Below are 24,974 nucleotides of genomic sequence, written 5' to 3' on the forward strand. Positions count from 1 at the left end.
AAATACATCCAGCTTGAAAATAATCTGACATTCCTGACCTTGCTGCTGGGGTTTGGGGTGCCCTGCGGGGACAGGGACCCCGGGGAGGTGACAGGGGGGGTCTGCTCTGCTTTTTGGCCTGAGCCTCTGCTATTGAACTGTGGCCTCTGCTGGCACCTGGGCTGCTCCAGGAAATGACCGCAAGGATTTCTGCACAAGAAGAAAAAAATCCTTGCAATTTAAGCAAATGAAGGAAATGTGTATGAATCACAAGGAAATGTGAAGATGAATTTGTATAACATGCCGTGTTTACACCGAAGTTATTAGCATAAAACAAAGTAAGATGTCAGGCAATACAAATATTTTATGCTGTTAAAATATGCTTTCTTTTATTCCTGCAATATGATGGTGCCTCTGCTTAGAGAGAACTATTCATAACTAAAATGATCATTCAATATGTTTTAGCCAGAATCCCTATGCTATTAGCATAATCTTAATGCTCCCATATTTACAACAGAGTCTGGTAACATCTTTTAATCCTGCTGTAATCTAAACTTTGTGACTGGCCTTTGAGGTTTTTTTTCTTATTACTTCAGTTAATTTCTAATCTGTTGTCTCTTAAAAAATAAAAAAATCAAACAGAACCCCAAAAAGACAAACCAGCCAAGATTTTGGGGTTTTGTCTTCTGTGCTTTAAATAAACTACTTATACCTATAAAAAGAAAAATTAAATAACCCATTATACTGGGTTATTTGATTATATCCCTAATATAATTAAATAAAATAATTATATTGGGGATTTTATCCTCTCGCAGCTGCCCCACAACACAATCCTATGGGGAAAGTGAGGGTCAAGGCAGGTAAATTAAACATTGGGAATAAATCCCTCTGTGTTTCTGCAGCCTTGTGCACAGCAGCCAGGGGAGTTTGTTACGATCTTGGCCCGATTTGGCCGTTTAAAAGGAGCAGGAATTCCGGCCGCCTCGGTGGCCACAGGATGTCAGTGTTCCTCCATAAACCGATTATTTATTTTTTTAATATTTTCTATTCTTTCTTTTCCATCTGGATTTCCTCTGCTGCTGCTCGCTGATTGTCAGCAGAGCATTCCTGCAGGCTGTGATCCTACAGAAAGGGATGCACCAAGTAGAAAGATATTTCCATTTTAGGAATAAGAGAGCTGGGTGGTTCCTTTAAAGAATATAGATTGGGAGCCTGGAAATGTTATGATGGGGAACTTGCAGTCCCAGAAATTCTCTTGTGTGGATTAATCGAGTTCCCTGGGCTATCAGACAAGTTCTGGCAAGGGTTTATATTTAAGAATATTTATGTTTCAGACTGGCTGATTTCCATCCGTAACTAAGAAATGAAGCTGCTCAAATTCATCACTTCAGCGTAGCTTTTACATAACATTTACACGGAAAAAATAAAAAAGGGCCTTGCAAAAACACCTGATATCTTCCCGAGTGTGAAAATACACCCTTAAAAAAAATTGTTTTTTTCTTTTGCTGGCCTACGTGTTGAATTTTAATTCTCCACCCTTGCAGGTTGTTAGTACAAGTTTTCCTCCTCTGTGAATCTGATTTTGAGCTGCTACACCTGAGTGGCCACAGACCAATCCTGTAACTAAATTACAAGTGACTTTGAACTTGTATTTACAGCATACTGAAAACATGGTATCAAATAAGGATTATTATGTTTTTCAGTATTTGGTAACAATGGGAATTTAGGTGAACACAGAATATATATTTCAGGAAATGTTCTTGTTTGCATTTTTCCAAACACCATCACCCTCATGATTCTTTTTGTTTAAGCACGTTCCAGTCATTGCTTTTTCTGCTGTGAATGACTCATCTATAATTTTAATATAGCTATATAATGGATAATATAATTTATATAATATATACGAATAGATTTGGTAATATCCATTATTAATGAATAAATTAGAACACAATATAACTTGAATGAATACCACTTGATTTGAGATTTCACTTGGCAGTTTGACTTTCTTCCCAGATTTCCACAGGACGCGCCCTTCCTGTCAGGACAAACTCAGACACATTTTATGGGTAAAATAAGGAATTAATGTTCCTCCACATAAAAACCTGAAAAAAGCAAATTCAGGCTGGCGAGCAGGTGGAGTTGAAGTGCTGCTTTTGCCCTGGCTGCTCTGTGTTTTTGTGATCTCCCAGCTGGCAGAAATTCCTTTCCCAGCAAACTGCCCATTCCCCTCCCTCCCTGCAGGAAATTCAAAGCAGATGTTGGGATGCACTCCTGGGGGCTGATTTCATCCCTTGGCTGCACTGCTGGGATGCTTCTCAGGACAGCTGGAGAAGAAGCCTGAAAGGATTTAAATCTGTAAGTTTGAGCTGAATTCTCAAAGCTTTGTTGGTGTCACAGTAAATGAAGTGTAGCAGAGATAAAGCAAAGTGAGCCAGATCAGAGGGGATTGCAGAGATTGGATCTGATCTTGCATTTATCTCTTCTTTATAAAGCTGGGTCTTAATTCATCATTAAGAAACCATCATGGAGAAAAAAAAAAATAAATAAAAAGCAGCTTTGTGTAGTTGCTGGACCCGCTTCATTTTAAAACACAGGAATCTTGAAATCTCCTGCAAAACCACGAGGAGGGAAAAGGCACCGTGGCATTTTTTTGGGTGTATTTACAGGCAGGGGGCTCACAGCCGAGTCTGGGGAAGTTTTTGTTCCGAGGAGGTGCCGCGCTCAGGGCAGTGCCCCAGTGATGTTCCCCCCACCCTGCACAGCCCCCCAAAATATCCTAGGCTAGCTCAGAGCTAAGCAGGCTGTGAGGGGAGGAATATCAGGAGATGGCAAAGATTTCCACAAGAGGCTCTTACCCCACATATGTTGGTTCAGCTCTTGTTATTCTGTGGTGTCCAAAGGCAAAAGAGCAGAACAGGAAATGTTGGGGGTCTGTACAGACTTTGGGCAGGGTGGGCTTCCCTGGCTCTCCCATTGGGGCAGGAAGGAGGGTCCAGGGTTCTCTGATCAGAGTCCCAGGGTCCTGGGGAAGGGGAAATAGAGCCCGTGAGCTCACTGAGCACCCCAGCCCCTGAGGAGCAGCTGACTGTGCTTGGTGGGACACTCTTTGTGGCCCCGGGGCTCCCCACACAGAATTTGGCCTCAGCTGTTCCCAGGCACTTCTGCTGGTCCTGGGCAGCCTCGTGTGCCTCGCTGTGTGCAGGCAGGGGTTAAGCATTCCGAATTTGCAATTCGCAGCCAGCTTTCCCATATAAGAGCACTGCACTCATTGGCTCTCCCCTGGGCTGAGAAATCGAGCCAGTCATTTCCTGTGCGAGCCCTCCTTCGCTTTGCAAAAAGCCACAGAGTTGGGTCGATCACGGAGACCTGGGGCTGCTCCTTCTCACAGGAACCTTGGATTCCCTCATGGACCAGCCAGGAGCTCCGCGCTGCGCCGCTGCCAGGCTGCTGAGATGAAAATGGGCTTCCCTGCATGGCTTCTCACCCATGGATGGAAATGATTTGGGGTCTGCCTTCATGCCAGTTAACACTTCTTGGTATTTGACTTGGTTTCTGCTGGGAGGTTTCTTCCCCTCGGAAGGATCCGCTGGGGCTCCTTGTCAGATCAGTTCTTGGGTGGAGCTTGCAGCAACTTCTGGAAAGTGCTGAGCTCTCCTGACAGCAGGGCTTGGTGGGGCTCAGGGCAGAGCTCAGCTCTGGGGAACTTGGGCTGGCAAGCAGAGAGCTCCCTGTGCTGCCAGGGATGCCCAGAGCGGGTGCACACACCACAGGGTCCTTTTTCACAGGGCCATTTTGCTCTTGCTTTTAACCCAGACGCTCTGTCCGTGCAAGACTGACAATAAATAACCCTCTCGAGCGCTGTGGAGAGATGGAAACTGCAGCTGAGGAATGATTTTGGGGAGAGGAAGACAGAAAAGCACAAGCAAACTGTTATGGAGGTGCAAATACTCTTCTAAAGGATTCGGCAAATGCACCAGTAAGTGTTCTGGGGAGGGAAGCAAGGCTGGGGTGGGGTTAAAGGGTGGGTGCAGAGGAATGTTTGTCACTAGAGCGCAGACTAAACCGAGTGTCTGGATTATCATAACGCTCTGTCTCCAAATCAGCCCTTGGATTTCCTGCTGTGAGCTGCATGAAGATGTTTTGTGGCTGTTTTCTGCCCAGACCTGGGTTTTTCACACCCTAACCTAAGCCAGAATGCTTCTGCTGTGCCCATTGACCTCTTTGCTGGTGCGGGCTATGGGGTCTGGCTGTAGCCCCAGCAAGGGAGATTTCTCTTCAGAGGAAACCTGGTAACCCTTTGGAGGGAGTGCCTGGGAATGATCAGGAGCTGCTGAGCAGAGCTCTGCTGCAGGTTGGTGATGTGGATGTTTAATTTCTGCCTCACAAACCCTGTGAAACGCCGGCTCCCGGCGCTGTGCCTTGGGTGTGGTCCCAGATCTACCCAGAGAGAAGTGAAGAGAAGTCCCCAAAGAGCCAAAACAGAGCTCAGGAAGCATCAGATGAGGGAAAGGGGCTGCCTGGGAGCTCTGCTGGTGCTGCTGCTCTGGGGGAGCCGTGCTCTGAGCAGGCTCCCAGGGCTGTGAGGGTCTGCAGGGCAGGGGGAGCGTGCCTGCCCTGGAGCTGGGAGCTCAGCTCCGTGCTCACAGGGACAACCAGCAGCCCTGAATATTGGGGAGGTCCCGCTCATTTTGCCCCAGGATGGAATGTCAGACAGTTTGTGCAGGTGTTTCCCTGTCTGGACAGCCTGAAGCTTCCCAGCAGGACTGTGGGCAAGCTTATCACTGTTCCAAAGAGAGCCCTCAGTGAACCTTTATCTTTTTGGCCACTTGGTGACCAGCCTGTGCTGGTTACACTGAGACAAGAACAAGGATCACAGACTCCTAAAGAGCCACTTTCCTTGCCTTTTATGTCAGGAACCTGTGCTGCTGCCAACAGGTGAGGTCATCCCACACAGGGGGTTCAGAAGTGCTGCACACAACTTGCCCGTGCTTCATCAGCTGCTTCTAAACTTCTCCTCTACTGGAACCCCATTTAGACCCTGATCCTTTATTCAAATACTCCTCCTCCATGCAGAGTTTTACCAAATCTCCCTCTCGAGGGACCCGCGCTCAACCTGGGAACTTTCTTTGCGTCCAAACACCTTCGGGGTTTGTGAAGACATTGTGTTTGTTCTCCCCATCCCTTGCAGGTTTAGTGCCCCCACAGGGAACATCTTTGCTGATCTGCAGGACCATCTCTCCTGGCCATGGATAAGTTCACAAACGGGCAGCCAGGCCCAGCTCAGAGGAACAGGCTCATAGGATTGCTGGAAACAGATGACAGCATCCAGGAAGATAAACCTGCCCCGAGTAAAAAAGAAGAAAGGTCAGGACATGGAAGGAAAGGAGAGCCACAACCCTTGGAGACACCTTATCAGAAGGAGAGCAGTGACTTTGCCCCTAAAATCAAGGTTAATCTGAATTATCGGCCAGGACTCGTCAGCAAGTGAGTGACTTGGGGGTATTTGACCAATTTGGGTTGATCCAGGTGATCCACAGTGATCCTGGCTGGTGGGAGCCCACGGATCTTCCCAAGCCTCCACTAAAAGAGTCTCCACTAAATCCCACCAGGGATGGGCCTGACTCTGGTCCTGCAGCCATCCTGGGCTCCTCTCTCTGCTCTGGATCCCTGCCAGGGCTGCACATCAGGCCGGGGCTGGGAACAGCTCCAGCTGATGGAGAGAGCAGCCACTTAGCAGAATTCTGGGAAGTAACTGTCTCTATTTTTCCTTTGACTCAAAAAGAAAACATTTGAGTGTTTTGTTGTTTTTTTTTTTTTTTTCCCCCTCAACAAACTCTCCTCCATCTCCCTCCTTCCTTCCACTGTCCCACTAGAGCTCTGGCACCTTGCTGTCCCTCCAGAGCTTCCCTTCTCCAGAATTCCTGACGCTGCCTTTGTCCCGCAGCCAGAAGGAGCCGAATCGCTTTGACAGGGACCGGCTGTTCAGCGCCGTGGTCAGGGGCAGCCCCGAGGCTCTGGATGGTTTGCTGGAGTACTTAAGGAGGAACTCCAAATTCCTCACCAATTCCGAGTACACAGGTAAATTCCTGCTCCTGGAATGGTTTGTTATTCCCGGGGGGAGCGAGGGGATGTGCTCGTGGTTCTTTGCTTTTTCCAACCCTCTGTCTTCTTTGATTTTCCTTACGTGGAGAATGGTGGATATATTTAATTAATATATTTATTAATTAAATATATCCTAAGGTTTTTTTCCTCAGGACTACTAAAAATACTGATAAGAACCTTTAAAATGAAAAAAAAAAAAAAAAGAAAAATACTTTAAACCTTTAAAGTATTTAAACCTTTAAATACTTATCAGTATTTTAAAATACTGATAAGAAACTTTATACCTTTATTGGTATAAAGGTTCTTATACCAACAAGAACCTTTAAAGAACTTTTAAAGAACCTTTAAAGGTTTTTTAAAATGATGATGTTTGAATCAAGGACTACGGCTGTGTACAAAGCACACCCACATCCCATTCAAATCCTCTCTCCCTGCCAGATGCAAAGACTGGGAAGACCTGCTTAATGAAAGCCCTGCTGAACTTAAAAAATGGGAAGAATGACACAATCCCAGTCTTGCTGGAAATAGACCAAAAGACACAGAACCCCAGGCCACTTGTCAACGTGTCGTGCTCTGACTGCTTCTACAGAGGTGAGGAAGGATTCCTGAGAGATGAGCAGGAAAAAGGAAAAAGAGGGGAACTGGAGCTCTTCTTTCTGATTCTGCTCCTGCATCTCCTCCAGCCTTGAGTTATACCCTCCTTGGTCTGTAAAACAGAAATGACACATGCTTAATAACCCAAGAAGCGAGATGATTTACTTGGGAAAGTATAAAAAGCACTTGTAAAAACGAAGTGGCCTGTGGCTGGTCAAGGAGCTCTGCTTGGCGGCGCGCTTGTCTCAGCCCTCTCGTGGGCTCTCGGTGCCAGGCGGGGGAATTGCCTGCCCTGCTGGTGGATTTCTGATGGGTTTGAGGCTTGCTGAAAGCCCCCAGCTGCCAGCCAGCCCTGCCCACCCCGGCCCTGCTGTGCCCTGGCAGTGGCACACAGTGCCAGGTCTGCTCTGCCCCCAGGCCAGACCGCCCTGCACATCGCCATCGAGAAAAGGAGCCTGGAGATGGTGAAACTGCTGGTGGAGAACGGAGCTGATGTCCACGCCAGAGCCCACGGGGAGTTCTTCAGGAAGAAGAAAGAAGGAGTTTACTTTTATTTTGGTGAGTCACTGTGGAACATGTTCCTTTGGGGTTCTTTTTGCCATGCTGTATGTGATACCACTACTTCTAGATGGGTTTGCCCCTCTGTTGCCACCTTCAGTGCCCTTTAATGAAGTCCTTGACTTATTTAAATGGCAGAATCCTTTCATATCTGGGGTGTTCACTGTGCATTTCCATCATCTTTGGGTTTATGTTTTTAATCCTGAGTGGCTTCAGACAAAGACTTGGCTAGTTCAGATCTGAGAGACCAGTTTGAGATGTGGGAAGGTGTTTCAGCTGCTCCAGAAACAGAGTAATTGTTTATTGCAAACCCCTTTCACAGTCCAGAGACACTGAACATGTTCTGTGCTTCAGGGATAAAACTCTGGGCTAAACATACTTTTCTAGGATTGCTTTTCCCACCCTTTCTTTAATCCTCTTTCACCCCTTTCTGCTTCCTCTCCAAATGCTGTGTCCTGATCTCCTCAGGTGAACTTCCCCTCTCCTTGGCTGCCTGCACCAACCAGCTGGATGTGGTGGATTATCTTTTGAACAACCCCCACCAGAAAGCCAGGCTGCAGGAGCAGGACACCCAGGGCAACACCGTCCTGCACGCCCTGGTGATGATTGCAGATGACACCGAGGAGAACACCAAGTTTGTGAGCACCACCTACGTGGAGATCCTGAAGGCGGGCGTGAAGCTCGACCCCACGTGCAAACTGGAGGAGATTGTCAATTATGATGGCTTAAATCCCCTGCAGCTTGCTGCCAAGACAGGCAAGGTGGAGGTAGGGACAGCCAGAGGGCAGCCCTGGGGGTGCTGAGGAGCAGGGACGGTGTCATTTGCACCCTTGGCTGGTGTCCTGTGGGGTTTGGGGTTGGAGCTTCTTGCACCCAACCCGTGCCGATGCTGCTGGCAGGGGCAGTGCCACAAAGCCACCCAGCTGTGTCCTGCAGAGCCTCAGCTGGCTGCTGTCCCTGCCCTGTCCCTGCTCCCTGGGCTGAAACTGGTCCCGCTCCTGGGGCAGCCAGATTGTTGTGTGTGAGAGCCCCAGCCTTGCTCTGGGGTCTCACGTGGTGGTGAAATTCCTCCTCCAAGCCGTGATTCCAAAGAAAAACTGTGCAGGCTCTTGCTGTTTGGTCTCAAGGCAGTTTATTGTGAGTTATCTAAAAGATTTTCTTCTCAGGCTGTGGCTGCTTGGTCAGCAGCCTGGACAGAGACACACACACGCCCTGACATCCTCTCTGTCTGCTGTCCTCTTCTTCTTCTCTCCCCACCCAGGGCTGCTGCTATCTTTTATATGATATATTACATGTTCCATGTTTATAGTTTTCCCCCAATACCTGCTATCTGTATTACAAAGTGCTTTTCTACTCTAAACCAATCTGTGAGTGCCAGCATCACCAAGAACATGGAGGCGAGGAAGAAGGAGGAAGAACAGGATCAGCCCACTTTCCTCCATCTTAGAACTTCTGACCCCCATGTACAAAGTAAAACCCCCCTGTACAAGTGTTAAACCCCCCTGTACAACACTAAAAAAATTTCCCCTCTGTTTTGTAACTACTTTTACTATCCTATCTAACCTTTTGTGACTGTTTGTTCCACCTTCAAAGTTGGTAACTCATTCCATGGCTCAAACTCAAAATCACAGCTGTTTGCAGCTGCCTGCCAGTGTCTAAAATGTTCCTGACCAAGGCCTGGAACCCCTAAAAATGTCTGAGAGACATTTTGAGTTCCCACAGTTGTGGTCGTTTCCCTGCTTTTAGCCAGATCCAGGCGCTGGATGAGGCACAAATCCAGCTGTGTGCTGCTCTGGGTGTCCCCCTGCACGTGCAGCACAGGAGCATGGCCCTGTTTGTGTCAGATCTTCAGGCACATCATCCAGAGGGAGATCAAGGACCCCCCGTACCGGCACCTGTCCCGCAAGTTCACCGAGTGGACCTACGGCCCCATCCACGTGTCCCTCTACGACCTGTCCTCCCTGGACAGCTTCGAGGAGAACTCCGTGCTGGAGATCCTGGCCTACAGCAGTGACACCCCGGTGAGGCTCTCGCCACAGCTCATAGACAGGCTTTTTCTCTCCTCTGTTTACAGGGTTGCTGTCTAAGTGTTGCACTTCAAGTTAATGTGGGCTCCCAGGTGATGGTTTCTCTGAAAAAAAAGGAGTGATTCGTGGGAATGTTTGCAGATTTTGGTATTTTGTTATTTGGAGGCTGTGAGAAATTTTGATCCTTTGTTGTCTTAAGCCTCGGTTTGCTCAAATACCTCGATGAAGTGACTTCTAGGCAATATTTGTTATCTTTCACACTAAAAGACCTGACTGAATAACCCCATAACAACTCCCCAGTTGAATCCATATAGCTCCAGCCCTTAAAAAGACCATCCTCTGGTGAATTCCCATTCCTGTTGGCATTTTGGTTGCTTGTTTCCCCACAGAACCGCTACAAGATGGTGGTTTTGGAGCCACTGAACAAACTGCTTCAGCAAAAGTGGGAAACGTTTGCTTCCAAGAGATTCTACTTCAGCTTTGTCTCCTACCTGTCATTCATGATCATCTTCACAGCCATTGCATACTATCAGCCCTTAAGGGTAAAGGTAGGTCCAGTAGTTTTGTCTGGAGGGATGGAGCAGAGTTTAAAAGTTGGCATCGCTGCCTCTGCCCATCTCCACTGCTCTGGGTGGTTTTGGTTTTGTCTTGCAGCCTTCCTTCCCGGTGGAGTTCACAGCTGGAGGCTTCCTCTGGGTCTCTGGACTGATCATTATCTTGTTAGGAGGCATTTATCTGATCTTTGCTCAGGTAGGGGGATCTCTTGTCTGCTTTCATGGTAAGACGGGGGGAAAAAAGGGAACAATCACTGGCATGGAGCAGCAGGATCTGTTCTCCTGGCATCAGGATGTGCAGGAGGGAATCCTGCTCTGAGACACTCCCTGTGATCTGGCAGTGGCAGGCCCAGCACAAGCCAGGTTGCTGGGCAAGGGGGATCACAGTTCCACAACAGCAAATAATTCTGAGAGACTTCTGTGATTTATGGCATTAAAATGCATCCCTGGCATTTAATGCAGGCTATTAATAAAGACATCGGGCTGAGCCATGATTCAGCCCTTGTTTATCCTTGCCCTTTATAAATAAGGGCTTTTTTCATCTGGGAGGGATGAAGTTGGGGATCTTGGAGATGAAAGGAGGAGCACATGGAGCAAAGCTTTGCCTGGGGCAGGGCAGGGCTGGCTCTCACATGGCCTGGTTCTGATGAATGGTGAATTGATTTTGCTCCCCAGAGCCTGTACCTGCGGAGGAGGCGCCAGTCCCTGAAGACCATGTGCTCTGACAGCTGCATCGAGATCCTGATGTACGTCCCGGGGCTCTGGGCCACGGCTGGGAGCTGGTTCTTTGTGCAGCTGAGTTCCCCCAGCATTGCCACGGAGCTGGAGAGCAGGAGAAACACATCCTCTGCCCCTCTCTTCCCACCACTGCTGCTGCTTCTTGTCCTGAGCCTTTTCTTGCTGCAGTGGGCTTTGCTGGGTGGGCTCCCCTCCGCCTCCCCCAACGTTTTGATGGCAGAGCAGTTCTGCAGGGGCTCTTTTTGCTGAGGTGAGTCGCTGCCACTCCCTTTTGTTTCCTCTCCAGCTTCATCCAGGCGTTCTCCCTGCTGCTCTCAGCGGTCCTGTACGGAGCCAGCTCGGAGAACTACGTGGCAGTGATGGTGTTCTCCCTGCTGCTGGGCTGGGTCAACACCCTCTACTACACCCGCGGCTTCCAGCGCACCGGCATCTACAGCGTCATGATCCAGAAGGTCAGAGCTGGGGAAAAACCCCTGCAGAGAAAGGCTCTGGGCTCTGAGGAGCTGGGAGTGATGTCCTGTGGAAGCACAGGTGCTGCAGGAAGAGGTTAGGTCAGTGTCTTCATCGGCAGCTGCAGCAAATCGCTCACTTGGCACCACTGAGCATCCCAGCTGACACCCGAGTGCCAATAAAGCAGCTCCAAACAGCTCTGGAACCAGTGTGGGCTCCCTCCAGCTGCTCAGCTCGGCCTGAGAAGTGTTTCCAGAGCTACAGAGGCACCTGGGACTGGAGAGGCAAAGCAGGGGTGAAATGAGGTGCCAGGGAAGAATTCTGGTCACCATTTGTGGAAAGGAGAGGGGGGGTGTGTGGTGAAACAATTTGGAAACAGCCATAGTGGGGACCCAGCAGGATATTTATTTGTTTCAAAGAACTACTTATACTAGCAGAGCAACAGAGTCAGATTAGGCTGCCAATGATATTATTTACCTGTGGAAGTAATTAACACATATTAGCAGTTTTTTAAACTGGATAAAAGGTGGCAACCTTGCTGTCAGTGTTCCTAAGGGCTGGTTTGTGATGTGTGGGATCGTCCTGGCCATTTCACGTGAGATGAAGGACAGCACTTCCCCTGGTTTGTGTTTCAGACCATCATGAGAGACCTGCTGCGTTTCCTCCTGGTTTACATGATCTTCCTCTTCGGCTTTGCTGCAGGTGAGCCCTCTCTGGCTTCTGCGTGGGCTGAGCTGCTCAAAGCATTTCCTGAGGACTCAGCTTGTGTTTTTCTGCCAGCTCTGGTGACGCTGATGGGCGATGCCCCCTCGGTGTCTCAGAACAAGTCCCTGGCTCACCTGGAGAGCTCAGGAAGCCACGCCATGTACGGGGGGCTGCTCAGCGTCTCCCTGGAGCTCTTCAAGATCACCATCGGCATGGGGGACCTGGATTTCCAGGAGCACGCCAGGTTCAGGTACTTTGTCATGCTGCTGCTGCTGCTGTTTGTGATCCTCACCTACATCCTGCTGCTGAACATGCTGATCGCCCTCATGAGCGAGACCGTCACGGATATTTCTGGCTACAGCAAGAGCGTCTGGAAGCTGCAGGTGAGGCCCAAAGCCCTGCTGGGGCTCAGAGGCAGAGGTGCTTATCTCTCCTAAGCTCAGCTAGCAATGCTCCTTTTATATAAAGTTGTCACCCTGGGAGTGCATTTTTAGCTGTATTTACACCTACATTTTAGGTACATTTTAGGTGTATTTACAGCTCTCTGCACGATCCACGTTCACGGGTGAGCCGAGGCTGCTTCAGGAGTATTTTGGGGATTCTCCAAGTGCAAGGAGTTTCTGAGTGGGGGAGATTCAATGGAAAGGCTGGGCTGGGCTCTGTCTGTGCCCTGGTTTCTCTCTTGACGTGGGTTTTGTTCTTTCAGAGGGCAATTGCTATTCTAGAAATAGAGAAGGCCTGGCTGTGGCGCCAGGGTGGGAAGAGGAGATCTGGCTGCTTCATGTCAGTGGGGCTCAATAAGAAAGATGAGAGGTGGTGTTTCAGGTAAGACAGAGGCACCATTCCCCCCTCACACTCCAGCCCCCAGTGGGGTCCCAGCCTGGGAACCCTGGAGCACCACAGGGAAACTCAGCACTGACTCAACCACACACTCCTGGCTACATCCAAATTTGTTGGTGATTGCCAGGCTGGAGGTTTGAGAATTAATTGATCCTCCAGCATTGCCACCTTGAGAATTTGAAACCAAACAGACCAGTGGACAATATGCAGGGGGAGAAGATATTTTACCTCATGGAGCTTTGATTAAAGAAGATTTTTGCTCAAAAAAATAAAAAAAGCTCTTCGGGGTGCTGCTGCTACAGCCAAACCATCCAGGGTGGTGTTGGCAGGATGAGCTGGGCTGGGAGGCTGCAGAACAGTGAGATCTGGCTTGAGATGCTGCATTCCAGACATCAGTGTCTTGTTGCATTTTGTCTCTCCAGAGTAGAGGAAATTAAATGGGCAGATTGGGCAAAGGATGTGGGAGTTCTGAAGGAAGAACCTGGAAACACCAGTGATTCAGAAATAAATCCAGAAGGTAAATTAAATCATGAAGAAAGGTCTGAACTATCCTTTTAGCTTCCTGCTCAGCAAACTGCTCTTGGCATGTTATGTCTTTGGCATTCCAGGCAGGCCAACTTAAAATTGCTTCCCCACAGCAGCATCACTTGTGAGCTGAGAAAATAAAGATTTAGTGTAGGTCTGGAGCTGGCCAGAGTTTGGCAACAAACTGAGGATGAAGGAGATGCCATTCCTATTCAGCTCTGGGAGAAACGGGCAGGAAACGCTGCTGAGGAAAAGGAGGGCTGATTTTATTTTTGACTCAGTAGCCCAAATACGTGATGCTTTTCCTAGGAAGGGTAAAATTTAGGCTCGTTTATCCTGCAGCTGTTAAAATCACAGGGCTTTTAGAGCCTGAATTTGGGCATTAACTCTGGCAATGCTGTCAGATTCTGCCTGAGATGTTTGTTTGCTTCCCTCGGTAGAGCTGGGAAGGAACTCTGTGGAAATCAGAGCAGTTACCGTGTTCAGCCTGGGCAGGAGCTCAGGAGTGGATTTGGACACAACCTCTAGTGTAGATTCCTCCTGGGTGCCAGTTTTCCAGCACTTGGGGAGGTCGCAGTGCTTAAAACATTCAGTGGTGGGTGCTGGGTGTCCCCTGAGCCTTCACCCTTCTAAAGCTGGGTCCCTTTGTCAGCTTCCTGCTGACGAGGGGCTGCTCCCGTGTCCCTGCTGCAGACACCAGCTCCTGGAGACGGCCAGCACAGAAAGCACCCCGAGCAGCTGCCCCAGAGGAGCTGGCCCTGCTGCAGCCCCAGCCACCGGGCACAGAGATGGTGTCCCTGCAGGGACAGCCCAGAGAGCTTTGACAGCTTTTCTGAGCCTGCCTCCACCTTCAGAGGAGCTGCTCTTCCCCCAGCAGCTGGCAGAACTGAAAGCATTGTCAGCAGCAAAGTGCATCTCGTGGAGGACTGTGGTTCAGCCCGTGGCTTTCAGTGTTGTCACACACTTTAACGGAAGAAACTGTTTTTAACTCGACTTTTCTCTGCCTGACACTTTCTTATTACTATGCCTAAAGATGCAGTGGTGGGAGCGAGCTCCTGGGGCAGTGGGGAAGGCAGAGCTCTCTGAGCTGTGCAGGGATGATAATGCTCATGGATAATGCTCATGGATAATGCTCATGGAATGACCTGGCTGAGGATGGCCCAGCCTGTTCTGTTGTCACAAGGGACTGCACCGAAGTGCTTTGGAATCAAGAGTGTTGTAGAGCCCTAAAAGTTGCTGAGGGTGGAGTTGTCTTCTGTGCTGGTGTGAGATGTGAGTGCACAAACCCTCACCCTGTGGCAGGGCTCCGTGGTGAATCCACATCAGGATCCCCATTTCACCCCTCCAGAACGAAATCCTTTGCACTAAAAGCACAGGAGGTGATGTGGATTTCCTGGACCTGAAACTTTGCTGGTGGATTTCTGGGACTTCTGTTTTTCACGGGTTGTTTTGTGTCTGTAATAAACAGCAGCAGAATCTTGCTCGTGGCCCCTGAGAGACTGATGGGCCGACACTTTTTGTGTGGTTTTTGCTTCCTGTTACTTGTCATGGGCATCCTGCCTTGCTGCAAATGTCTGCAAGGACCTGGTTACTTTTTGTGACTTGTACTCTGCTTCAGGCAGGAGGGGCAGCTGTTGTAAACTCCGTGGGGAAAGAGATAAAAATGAACTGTCTCACTTTTCACTCTATTTAACGGTAATGTGAAAAACGCCAGTCACTCGGCTTTTAAAATTTTAAAAGTTTAATAATAATAAAATGGTCATAAAAAGAATAATACAATTAGAGTAATAAAGTTTAGAGTTGGGACAATTACAAGACAATAAAAAGCAAAGAATTACAGATGTCCGGATCCTCTCGGACACTAAGTCATGAAAAGCATCTTTTGTGAACAAAGGAATCACCCTTAAACCAATTATTGCATATTCATATATCCTTTATGGTTATGCATACATTCTATTCTAAACAAGAAACTGTCTATTGTATGTCAGCTGTTTCCTTTCAGCCCCTGGTGTCTTTGAGTCTGAGCAAGGTCTGAAGAAATTCACTTCTTCTGATAAGAAACCATCAATTCCTCTCCTTTGGAAGATTTAGGTGTTCCTCAAAGCAAGTATCTCATTCCTAAAAAAAACCTTCCCCCATACATAGTCTCTATTTTAACATTATGTTGTAACCTAAGACTACACTTAACACAGTACGTAAGAGAATTAATACAGCATAACTTTCTAACATTAAACATATAATATTAATTGTAACATTTGTGATAAGCCAGTCATAAATATGCATTTTTCACAGTAATAACATGTAAAATTTCTGTAAGCAATACAGCGAGTGTACTTAATTGAAAATGTTCGTTTTGGGATGCACTCTTAGAGCTTTTGCCTTTCTCAGCAAGGGAGAGAAGGTGTTATCAGCATGGACTGTCAGTTCTTACCAGATTCCTGATCACTGCAGTGGGAGTTAACTTTTGTTTTCCATGGCCTCGTGTCAGTTTATGCAGGTAAAGTGTCTTTTGGTGCTGCCCTGGATGCTCCTTCCAGGCCAGGGAAAGGCTGGTGAGCATCCCAGGAAAGCTGCAGACCACAGGGGCTGGCAGCACTTTCCCTTGGGTGAGATAAACCCTGCAACCCGAGATCTGTCTCAATTCCACTCTCAGAGTGAGCCTCGGTGGTTTTCCTTTGGAGACCATAATCTTAATCCTCACTGCATGCATGTGATAGGCAGCAAAAATTTTGTTTTAAAATTATTCCCTGCACTTCAATGGGTTCTTCTCCCCATGCTGGGCAATTCCCCCTCCAGCCTCACTGCTCTGGGACTCTGAGGGGGAACTGATTTTCCTGCTCCACCTTCTGTTGTTTTCTTGCTTTGTGAAGCCTTCAGCTGCTTTTTCCATCTATGGTTCTGTCCTAAGTGTTCCCAAGATCTGGCAAGGTGCTCAGATTGCATGGAGGGCTCATCTGGTCCATGATAAATCTATCGCTGTGCTTGGTGCTTTGCTGTGGCAGGGACACTTGGAAATTGTAAAGAAATGCAGGATCACATCTGCCATCCCTGTCTGGAGTCTCAGTAAATAACCTTGCTGGTAGTTTGGGGAAGCTGTGGGCACTGAGAGCTTTCAGCATCACCTTCCTCTTCAGCCCTTCCCTGAACCTGCTTCTCTTTTTAAGCTTGGCAGTGCTTGTTTATCTTTTGATCTGCCTCAATAACGTTCTGCTGTGAGGCAGGGCCTTGGCATCCCCAGAGATTTCCACTCATACCCCAACCCAGCAGTCTCATGGATGAAGGATGATGGTTAAGAGGCCCCAGAGAATTTTGGGGACCACTCTTAACAGGTGATAATGTTTTGTCAGGAAACCCTTCAGTCATTTCCACAAGAACTTCTCAACGGGTGAGCTGTCCTCTCCCTTCTCCCCCTGACAGGTAAACCCCACTGAGAACCTTTCCTGTGCACAGGGGGAGGTTTTGCAGGGCTCTAAACAAAAAAACCTCTCCCAAATGGCAGTGGAGGCACAGCTGCAGTTTCCTTCCTCTGCCTGAAGCACAGACTCTGGGGGCCCAGCCCTACCATGGAAAGGCACCAGCAGCTCCCAGTGCAGCTCTAGGGCTGCTCAAACCCTCTGGATGTGCTTTGGCCAGAGTTCCTTGGCTGCTGGCAGCTGAGAGATGAACCTGGGGCATCCAACCCCTCCTTCACCCCAGCACACTTTGCCTGCTCCTTGCTCCCTGTGCCCCCTGTAGAAGGCTCTGAGCACTCCCCACTTCACCTCTCTGCAATTTCCCTAGAAGAAACTCCATCCCTGCTCTGTGTGCTTCCCAACTCCCTATTTTCCTCAGGGGCAGAGGTGGAATCAAACCTTCCTCGTTCTTCAGCTGCACGTTTTGGGGAGTTTCCCCCTCCCTGTTTTTCCAAAGGCTGCTCTGAAGCTGGAGCCAGCACAGGGAGCTGTATCCACGAGCTGATTCCTCTCTCTCCATCTCCCTGTGACCCCTCTTGCGACTGAACATATTTTCCATTGCCTCTGGAGCTCGCAGAGGGAGCCTTTGAAACGTGACAGCCCCAGGGCCCCGACAAAGTCCAGATGCTTTCTGCAAGTCCCAGGAGCTGCCCAGGCCTGGGGCTGAAGGGCTGCAGCTGGTGGAGTTTGCAGCTGGACTCTTCCTGGGGCTGCCTCTCGCTTTTTGGGCTTTGATGTACTCAAGAAATTTCATTTCTTGCTCTGGGACTAAAACAAAAATTAAAATGGGTTCAGGGGTTGGGGGGAAAAATTAAAAGAAAACTTGGACTTTGCAACCTCACATCTGTTTCTGCAGCACAAAAAAAAAAAAAAAAAGCCCCAGACTTGGGCCAGACAGGAGTGGGCAAAGGCTCAGAAAATGTGGCTGTGGCTGCCTTGGGGTGGAACAGAACTGATACTAGATCTGATTGCAAAGGGGGTTTCCTTGCTTCTTCTTTTGTCATAATACTTTTTGGTTTTCTTTTCAGCTGAGATTTGTGGCATGTGGATTGTTACAGCATTTGTGGACTGTGAGAATGGTTGTCAAATGTTAAACACACACAGAGAGGAGAGCTGGAGGTAGCTGGAAAGTGCCCATGGGGTTTGTTGCTTTATTTTCTAAGAATCCTTGGAAAATTTAGGTTTTCTGGGCAAAGAGAACCATGTCTCTATTTCACTGGGCAGAAGAGCCATCCCCAGCTGACAGTGTTGGTTTTGTTGCTCTTCACATCTCCAACACTAAAGTCAGGGACTCGATCATTACAGAAAAGAAATTCTGCTATTTTGGAATCCTCTGCATGAAAACCTTCATCCATTAGGACAAGAATGAATCTGCAGAGTGCCAGGGCCATTTGCTTTTGTTCATCCCAAGCTTACAGTGCTTTACCTCTGCAGCAACTAAATTGGAAGGAATCATGGAATCTGGAAAAAGAGTGGGAAAAAATTCAGCTAACTGGGCTGTGCTGAACTGTTCCACTCTCACGGGTCACAGGGAGGGAATTTGCCAGCTGTGCTGCTCCTTTTCTGCTGTCAGATTGGTGAATAATGATTTTTCTGCTGCTAAACTGGTTACAGGATCCGTCCCCGAGGATGGCTGGAATAAAATAAATAATAGGAAACGATCCACATATAAGTAGATATGTGATGTTTTGTTCTAAAAATTGCCCTTACTGCTGCAAAGGACACGAATTCTCCAAAGCTATATATAGAGAATTCCAGGGAAAGGGCTGCTTGTCTCCTTGTGGAGCACAGGTTGGTTTTTATTTGGGATCTGAGCTGTGCCCGTGGCTGTGCAGCCTGATGGGTTGGGAGATGCTCTGCTTGCTGGAGCTGTTTGATGCTGCTGGAGGGAAGAGGGGAGGGTTTACGTCCATTGCCTGGAGACAGAGGTGAAAACACTGGCAGCGTAAACACCCCGTGCTGGGGATTTTCCAACCATGCCTAAGCAGTGACAAATAAAACATTCCTGCTTGGTGCTCCCTGCTGGATGTGCTCTCCCTGTATGGTAGAGGACTGCAGGCTGCAGCCAGAGCTCCTGGCTTGCTCATAGAAAATAGGCAAGAAATAAAAGTTATTCTGTCCCTTTTGTCCCAGTGTGGTAAAATCCTGATTTTTACCTGTGTGCAGGGATTTGTTGGTGCAGCCCTTGGCACACACAGATGTGCCTGGGGAGTTTTCTGCGTGTCCCCTTTGCTTTTGGGGCCACGCAGAAAACAAGAGATCCTACAGGATCTGTGGCAATATCCAGGATAAAAGTGAATTGTGTCATCTTGGACAGCCCAGAGGAAACCCTTTGGTGCTTGGCTGGAATTTGCTCAGGGTGCTTGGGAGCAGAAAGCAGCAGCCTGGGCACATCAGGGCACCCTCTCGTGGCTTTGTCCTGTCACAGGGTGAGGACAGGGATGGATCCTGCTCTGGAGCAGGCTGGGAACCCCCTCAGTTCCTGCTGATTTAAGAAAAGACCGTGCAGTAAGATTTATTTTATATTTTTTAAATGCAAGAGTGATACATTTGCTATAAATCCCTCTCTGATTTTTTTCTAGGCTGGTTCATTCACCCTGAAAAGCCACGTCAAGGTGCAGGTGACCTCTCCTTGGGACAATCTTTGGTTTCCCTGGTGGTGTCCAGGACTTTGCAGGATCTCTGCAGGACGTGATTGTGCTCTGGTAGGTAATAAATGTTGTTTTTTAGTGTGCTGGGGAAATGCTTCAACGACAAATATAGAATCTGTCTTCCATGCAATGTCTCATTATTCTATTTTTAATTCAGCATCAGAGGGACATAAAAAAAATCTTTCCCAGTGATAGAAATTATCTAAAATATAAACCCTTCAGTCCAAGTTACAAAGGGTTTTGCCTTGTATGTCTAAAGATTTGGACAAGCACGAGATAGTGAACACGAATAAACACAGATGAAGGTCTGAGAAGACCCTGATGTCTGCAGTTCAGCACTGATAATTTAGCTTATTTATACAAAATTTAATTTATTTACATACTGTCCCTCATTTTCAATCAGACCCCTGTCAGCTGAGTGACCTGTGGAGTTTACAAAGACAGAGGCAGGACAGATGGATTTTATTTTCTCTTTGCATTTTGGATTTGAAAACAAACTCTAGATAAAGAATTGGAACTGCTAGATCATGTGTTTATCTAATGGAAACATAAATACCACGTTTAACCCCAAAGCTCTGCCCATATTGGTGTATTTTGGCTGGCTGCTCCTTCAGACTCTTGGGATTTTGTGTGTTCTGAACATTCCCAGCAGAAACTGGAACTTCTGTAAATAGTGCAGCCTGCTCCAGGTGACACAGCATGGAAACACTGAGCAGTTCTTGCTCTTGCTGCCAGGCTTCCTTAAAACGTTTTTCCTGTAATATTTCAGCTCCAAGTTTATATTTGATTCTGTTCTTGATCTGCTCTTCACTAACTCAAGACCAGCTGTCCCCTGTCTCACAAGCATGAGATTCAACCCTGAGAGAATCCTCATTTTCCAAAACAGCAAAATTGTATTTTGATACAATCTGAGCATTACAGTGCCTTGGCAAGGTAAAAACTGGGAATTCTGGTCAAGCTGGGATGTGCTGCTGCTTTAGTAGCAATTAGGAGTCCTTACCACAATTAAATATTTAATTAGGTGTTCATAAAGCAGAGGACACAGAAGTGGGGACAACACTCAGCCCTGAGCAGTAATGAACACTAATGACTGTGGCTGCAGTGCCCTCAGGAATTCTGATGTTGTTGTACATTCATTTCCTAGGAATAATTCATGAGATTCTGGAGTGTTGGTCAGCATTGCTGAGTACCTCTGTACACAACATCTAATTGTTAATTATCATTGAACTTCTCCAGGAACATCAGCCACAGACAGGAGATATTTACTGGTGAGTAGAAAAAGGGATATCATCTCTGCAAAGCTGTGCCCCTCAGCTTGAATATTTAATCAAGAAAAGCTTCTCAACACTGGGGAAAAAATAATATTACTGTTCTGTGGCAATCCAAGGGTAAAGAACTGGAGTTTCTTTACCAAGATCTTGTCCACAGTGAAGATCATTTTTATGTTGTTGCTTATAAACCTTTTCCTAGGAACTGAACTCATCACTAGAGGGTCTTTTAGTTTTAATTCTCCATTGAGGTGTCAGGAATTTTGTGTGCATGTAAAGATATTCTGAACCTGCTACCTTAGGGAAATGAGGCTGGTTTAATGTGACCTGGTCTGTGCTTGCTCTCAGCCCACCTGCACTGCCTGTGTGCCTTTGACAATCACAATCAGTGAGTCACGGGAGTTGTACTCTCCAGATTTTGCATTTAGAGTTTATACAAAACATCCTTTTTGTGCAAAAGGTGTTCTCTTCAAACCCTCAGTGGTGCTTTTTTGACTTTCCCTGCAATTCATCCCTCATTAACATCTCTGGGGCTGTCCCAGGAGATCCCAGAGCACAGACAGAGGTTTAAACTATCATTCTAAAAATCCAAATTCTGGCATTTCAGTAGGAATAGATGAACAGCAAAGAGCTACTCAGATTGCATTTAACAGAGGGCATCAGTTCATGGTGAAAATCCACCCTGCAGGTTGCAGAGGAACTGAATAAGTGGAACAGTGCTTAAAGTCACCCCTGAATGACAAAATGTCACATAAAGCATGGAGAGGTCTCCTTTGAGATTGAAAAGGAACCATTTGCCTACAGATCCTAAAAAATATTGAATACTTAATTGGGCTGTTGCATTGTCCCGTGTGTGAAAGCATTTGGAGGGAGTAATTCCCCCAGATTCCAAGAACCAGGATGCTCCAGGCCTCTCATGAAATAAATCCCTTTTTCTGTCTGCTCCCAGGAAGGAATCGGTGGGGGCCACCCTGAAGTGACCATGAAGTGCCACCGAGAGTGGACATGACTCCGTGGGACAACTCTGCTCCCAAACTACCCCAAAAATCTGCATTGTAGGAAGGTGCCAGTCAGGGCATTTTAGTCAGGGGGAGGTTGTAGAACAGCCCCAGAGCTCTCAGAGAGGAAACCCAGCTCAGCCACCGAGTGATTTACTACCTAAACAAACCTTGCAAGGAGCTCCAGGGAAGGGAAGGAGCATTTCACTCGTTAGGAGGAGAGCCTAAATACTGGATTTATCTGATTCAAGAGTCCTAAGCTTTTATTGGGCTATTTGTACCTAATTTGTTTTATGGGAGCAGTCCCAGTGTTTTTATTCAGCTCTAAGGAGAATTCCTTCTCCCTTGGCAGCCTCCTCTCCTGCTGGGCACCAGCAGCACCATTAACTGCTGCAGTCTGGAACTGCAGAATTGGGCAGAAATTACTATTTTCCCTTTTTTTCCTGCCTCTGAATGGTATTCTGAGCAGCTGCTCTTCATTCTCTCAGCACTGAAGACAGAGCTGCTCTTCCCTCTCATTCAGCTTCTCAAGGCAAGAGATCATTTTCATATTCCTGCACTTCATGTCTCATTTTTCCAGCAGGGAATTAGTAAAAAATATGCTTTAACAGCACCCTGGTGAGTTACAGAATATTCACAGGGTAATCCATATCTTATCTGTCTTCTCCATCAAAATAGGCAAAATTTTCAGAGATTTGGCACTTGGATGAAAGCATATTCCAAGTGAGGGTTGCTGGCTTCTCCACAAAATCCACTTTGACCTGGAAATGCCAGAATTCCTACTTGGAATCCTTCTGTTTTATCAGTTGCACAAAACTAGGCTTCTTCTTTTCACTCTCCTAAAGCCTTTGGATCTATGTGAAAAATCTTTCCCTCCCTTAGGATAATTTTAGCTTTGCTCAAACTTCCTTATTTCAGTAAAAGATGGACCATCCTTTCAGGCTCCAATTTCAGTGTGGTGTGTATTAAAAAACTTGTGTTTTCTGAAGGGGCAAACTGGGTTCTGGAATTCTCTTTCCTTAGCAGAGAGAGCTAAGAGATCTTTAAAATATATAATCCAGCTCTGTTCCAAGTAAAGCTTTCACTCAGATGAAAACACGTTCAGGACATTTAACTTGATTAGGGGAAATTTACTATTCCAATTCCTTTTTTGTCACCATCCTCCCATTAAAATTTATGAGGGCTGATTAGTACATGATATTTTTTTCTGTGTTTTTTTTTAATCAGAGAGCGTCTTTAAAAAAGGAAATGAGGGCTCAGCTCTGGCAGCTGCACTTCCTTGCAAGCACAGTTTAAAGCAAAGGTTTCCATATTAATTTAATGTCCAGTTTTGGGGGAAGGTAGAAGTTTTACATTTTGATTAATGAAAATTATTACAAGTTCACAAATCAGCAAATTGGTTTGCAGGGAAACATTCTGAGGTTTCAGCTTTCAGAATCTCCAACATTCCTGCACCAGGTCCCCCTGGGGGCTCTCACCTCTCCTGGCATTAATTCCTGCCAAAGCCCCATCGCTCTTGCACAGCCAAAATCAGTTTTCAAATCAGAAATAAAGCACCAAGGCAGGCAAAAAAATAATGTGCTTTCATCCATCCTTTTTTTTTTTTTTTCCTCCTTTTTTAAAGCATAAATGAAATTAGCACCATTGTGACTGAGGAACACTCCTTGATGTCACATAAGAATTCACTGCAGGCCTTACCAAGTGGGTTTTAAGGCCATTAAATTACAGAGCATGACTTTATTCAATTAGAAGAGGGAGAAAAAAAGGTTGAGAGGATGCCTGGGAACATTCCAGAACAATGTCCATCTTAATAATTTGCAGCACTGCAGATTGTCAGGTCACTTTCTGCAGTATCTGGAAGGTAGAACAATAAAACCACCCCAGGGTCTCCTTGTTGGGTTTGTACAAAGGAGACTTCAAGAGAGGGTCCAAGATGAATCTTTGAGATGCACATATTCAACATTTCTTCATTGGTCTGCATGGAGAGCATTGCAGTTATAATGAATTTGGTGATGCTGCCTCTTAATTTCTTAATACATCTGTGTCATTGGATCAAAATGTAATTCACTTTTCACTTTAGGTTGATTTATTGTTGTCTTTAGCCCAGTTTCTTTAATAAACAGGAATGTTAGCAAAGGGCTTCTTGAGAACAGGGAATTGGGATTTTATGTAAGAGCCTCCAGTTTAGGGCACCTGCAGTCAGGGCTAAAGAACATTTATTACCTCGGGCATTTTCTTCTGTAGATAAAGGAAGAAATTGCTTCAGTGCTACCACCAGGTTACAGATCTGAGTTCCTATCACTGTAGAAGACCACAACATCATAAGCATTAAAAACCAGGAACACAGGTACGTTGTCTTATTTTTTACAAAATCACTTATCTCTTCCTTGGTCCTTAAGAGAGGGGAAGAAAAAAAAGATTAGTGCAGATTAGTGGGTTTAAAATCCTTTACAGAAACTTCATATATTTACATTTTACACCTTCATTCCAGGTATAAATTTTGCCAAAATTAAATCAAAGGGTGGGTTTTCTTCTCTGCCTCCAGCAAGCCAGTAGTATTTAACCTTGTCCTCACTGTCCAGAACTGGAGAGTTTTTACCTTTAAGAAATCTGTAAAAAAGACAATACAGTAAGAAAAGAACTTTTAATAATCTAAGACTAAAATGTAAGAAAATATCCTGTCTTGTAAGATAAGCATGTATTCTATTTACCATCTGTTGGAGGTTGGACAGTTTTCTTACCTCTTCCAAGACCAATGTCTCCCTCCAAGGAGGTATCTTTTGTTAATGGACTATTGAATGACTCACTATATCATTGGTAAAGTTACATAATCCCACTGTGAGCTGCTCCACCCAGAGGGAGGAGCCAAGCATCCCCACCTGCATAAAATCAGCACCTTTTAAGACACCAGAGCAGCTCTTCCCTGGATTCCTAGAGGAGCAGCTTTCTTCTCTGCTGGATTCCTAGAAGACCAGGTCCAACTACTACCAGACCTTCAGAGAAAACTCCACCCTTCTACAGATCCCTGCTCCAGCAGCATTTCATCTGCTCCTCCAGAAGGAGCAGCCACCATTTAACTAGACTATTACCAACACCCTGACTCCTCAGGGTGTCAGGTTGCTGACTCTATCAGTAGTTTTGTTTGTACTAATTATTTTATTTAAATCTAGGGTTTTTTTTTCCTAGTAAAGAACTGTTATTCCCATTCCCATATCTTTGCCTGTGAGATTTTTAATTTTGAAATTGTGGTAATTCAGAGGGAGGGGGGTTTACCTTTTCCATTTCACAGGAGGCTCTTGCTTTCCTTCACAGACCCCTGTCTTTTCAAACCAAGACAGATTTTGGCCCCCAACATAGGGCTCAAGGGCATTGAGAAGGAAAAAAGGATTAACAGTTCTTAAGTAATTTAATTTTTCTGTGCGTGTGCTGATATAGAAACATCTTTAAGTGTCACCATGTGGTCTAGTTTACCCTTGTTTGGGTGGCACGTGGTTGTGGCTGTATTTCTCCCATTTGCAGGCCCTTATCTAAAC

The 24,974-nt window shown here is 46.6% G+C and overlaps 1 protein-coding gene across 5 annotated transcripts; it reads left to right on the forward strand.

Moving 5' to 3' along the window:
* Positions 1-3,301: 3,301 nt before the first annotated feature.
* Positions 3,302-20,359, forward strand: LOC110467731 (transient receptor potential cation channel subfamily V member 2). 5 transcript variants are annotated; one of them, XM_021524988.2, is made up of 17 exons: positions 3,302-3,515; positions 3,793-3,955; positions 5,168-5,463; positions 5,924-6,057; positions 6,520-6,672; positions 7,093-7,233; positions 7,702-8,000; positions 9,078-9,254; positions 9,650-9,808; positions 9,915-10,010; positions 10,490-10,560; positions 10,839-11,004; positions 11,638-12,090; positions 12,414-12,532; positions 12,970-13,064; positions 19,107-19,229; positions 20,320-20,359. In XM_021524988.2, the coding sequence occupies exons 3-16, from the start codon at positions 5,225-5,227 to the stop codon at positions 19,217-19,219; spliced, it is 2,415 nt and encodes an 804-aa protein (XP_021380663.1). In that variant the 5' UTR covers positions 3,302-3,515; positions 3,793-3,955; positions 5,168-5,224; the 3' UTR covers positions 19,220-19,229; positions 20,320-20,359. The 5 variants fall into 5 exon arrangements, with proteins under 5 accessions (XP_021380663.1, XP_077643664.1, XP_077643665.1 ...); XM_077787538.1 differs by lacking the exons at positions 19,107-19,229; positions 20,320-20,359 and adding an exon at positions 13,766-14,035; XM_077787539.1 differs by lacking the exons at positions 19,107-19,229; positions 20,320-20,359 and adding an exon at positions 13,766-14,035 and having other exon boundaries at positions 3,302-3,485.
* Positions 20,360-24,974: the final 4,615 nt, after the last annotated feature.

Source organism: Lonchura striata, chromosome 20 (assembly GCF_046129695.1).
Source record: "Lonchura striata isolate bLonStr1 chromosome 20, bLonStr1.mat, whole genome shotgun sequence".
Classification (NCBI taxonomy): domain Eukaryota; kingdom Metazoa; phylum Chordata; class Aves; order Passeriformes; family Estrildidae; genus Lonchura; species Lonchura striata.

Excerpts from the sequence above, each read along its gene's own strand:
- LOC110467731 (XM_077787538.1), top strand. The coding sequence starts at position 5,225 with ATGGATAAGTTCACAAACGGGCAGCCAGGCCCAGCTCAGAGGAACAGG. Across the intron at positions 6,058-6,519 it reads CACCAATTCCGAGTACACAG|ATGCAAAGACTGGGAAGACC; the intron begins GTAAATTCCTGC and ends TCTCCCTGCCAG. Across the intron at positions 7,234-7,701 it reads AGGAGTTTACTTTTATTTTG|GTGAACTTCCCCTCTCCTTG; the intron begins GTGAGTCACTGT and ends TGATCTCCTCAG.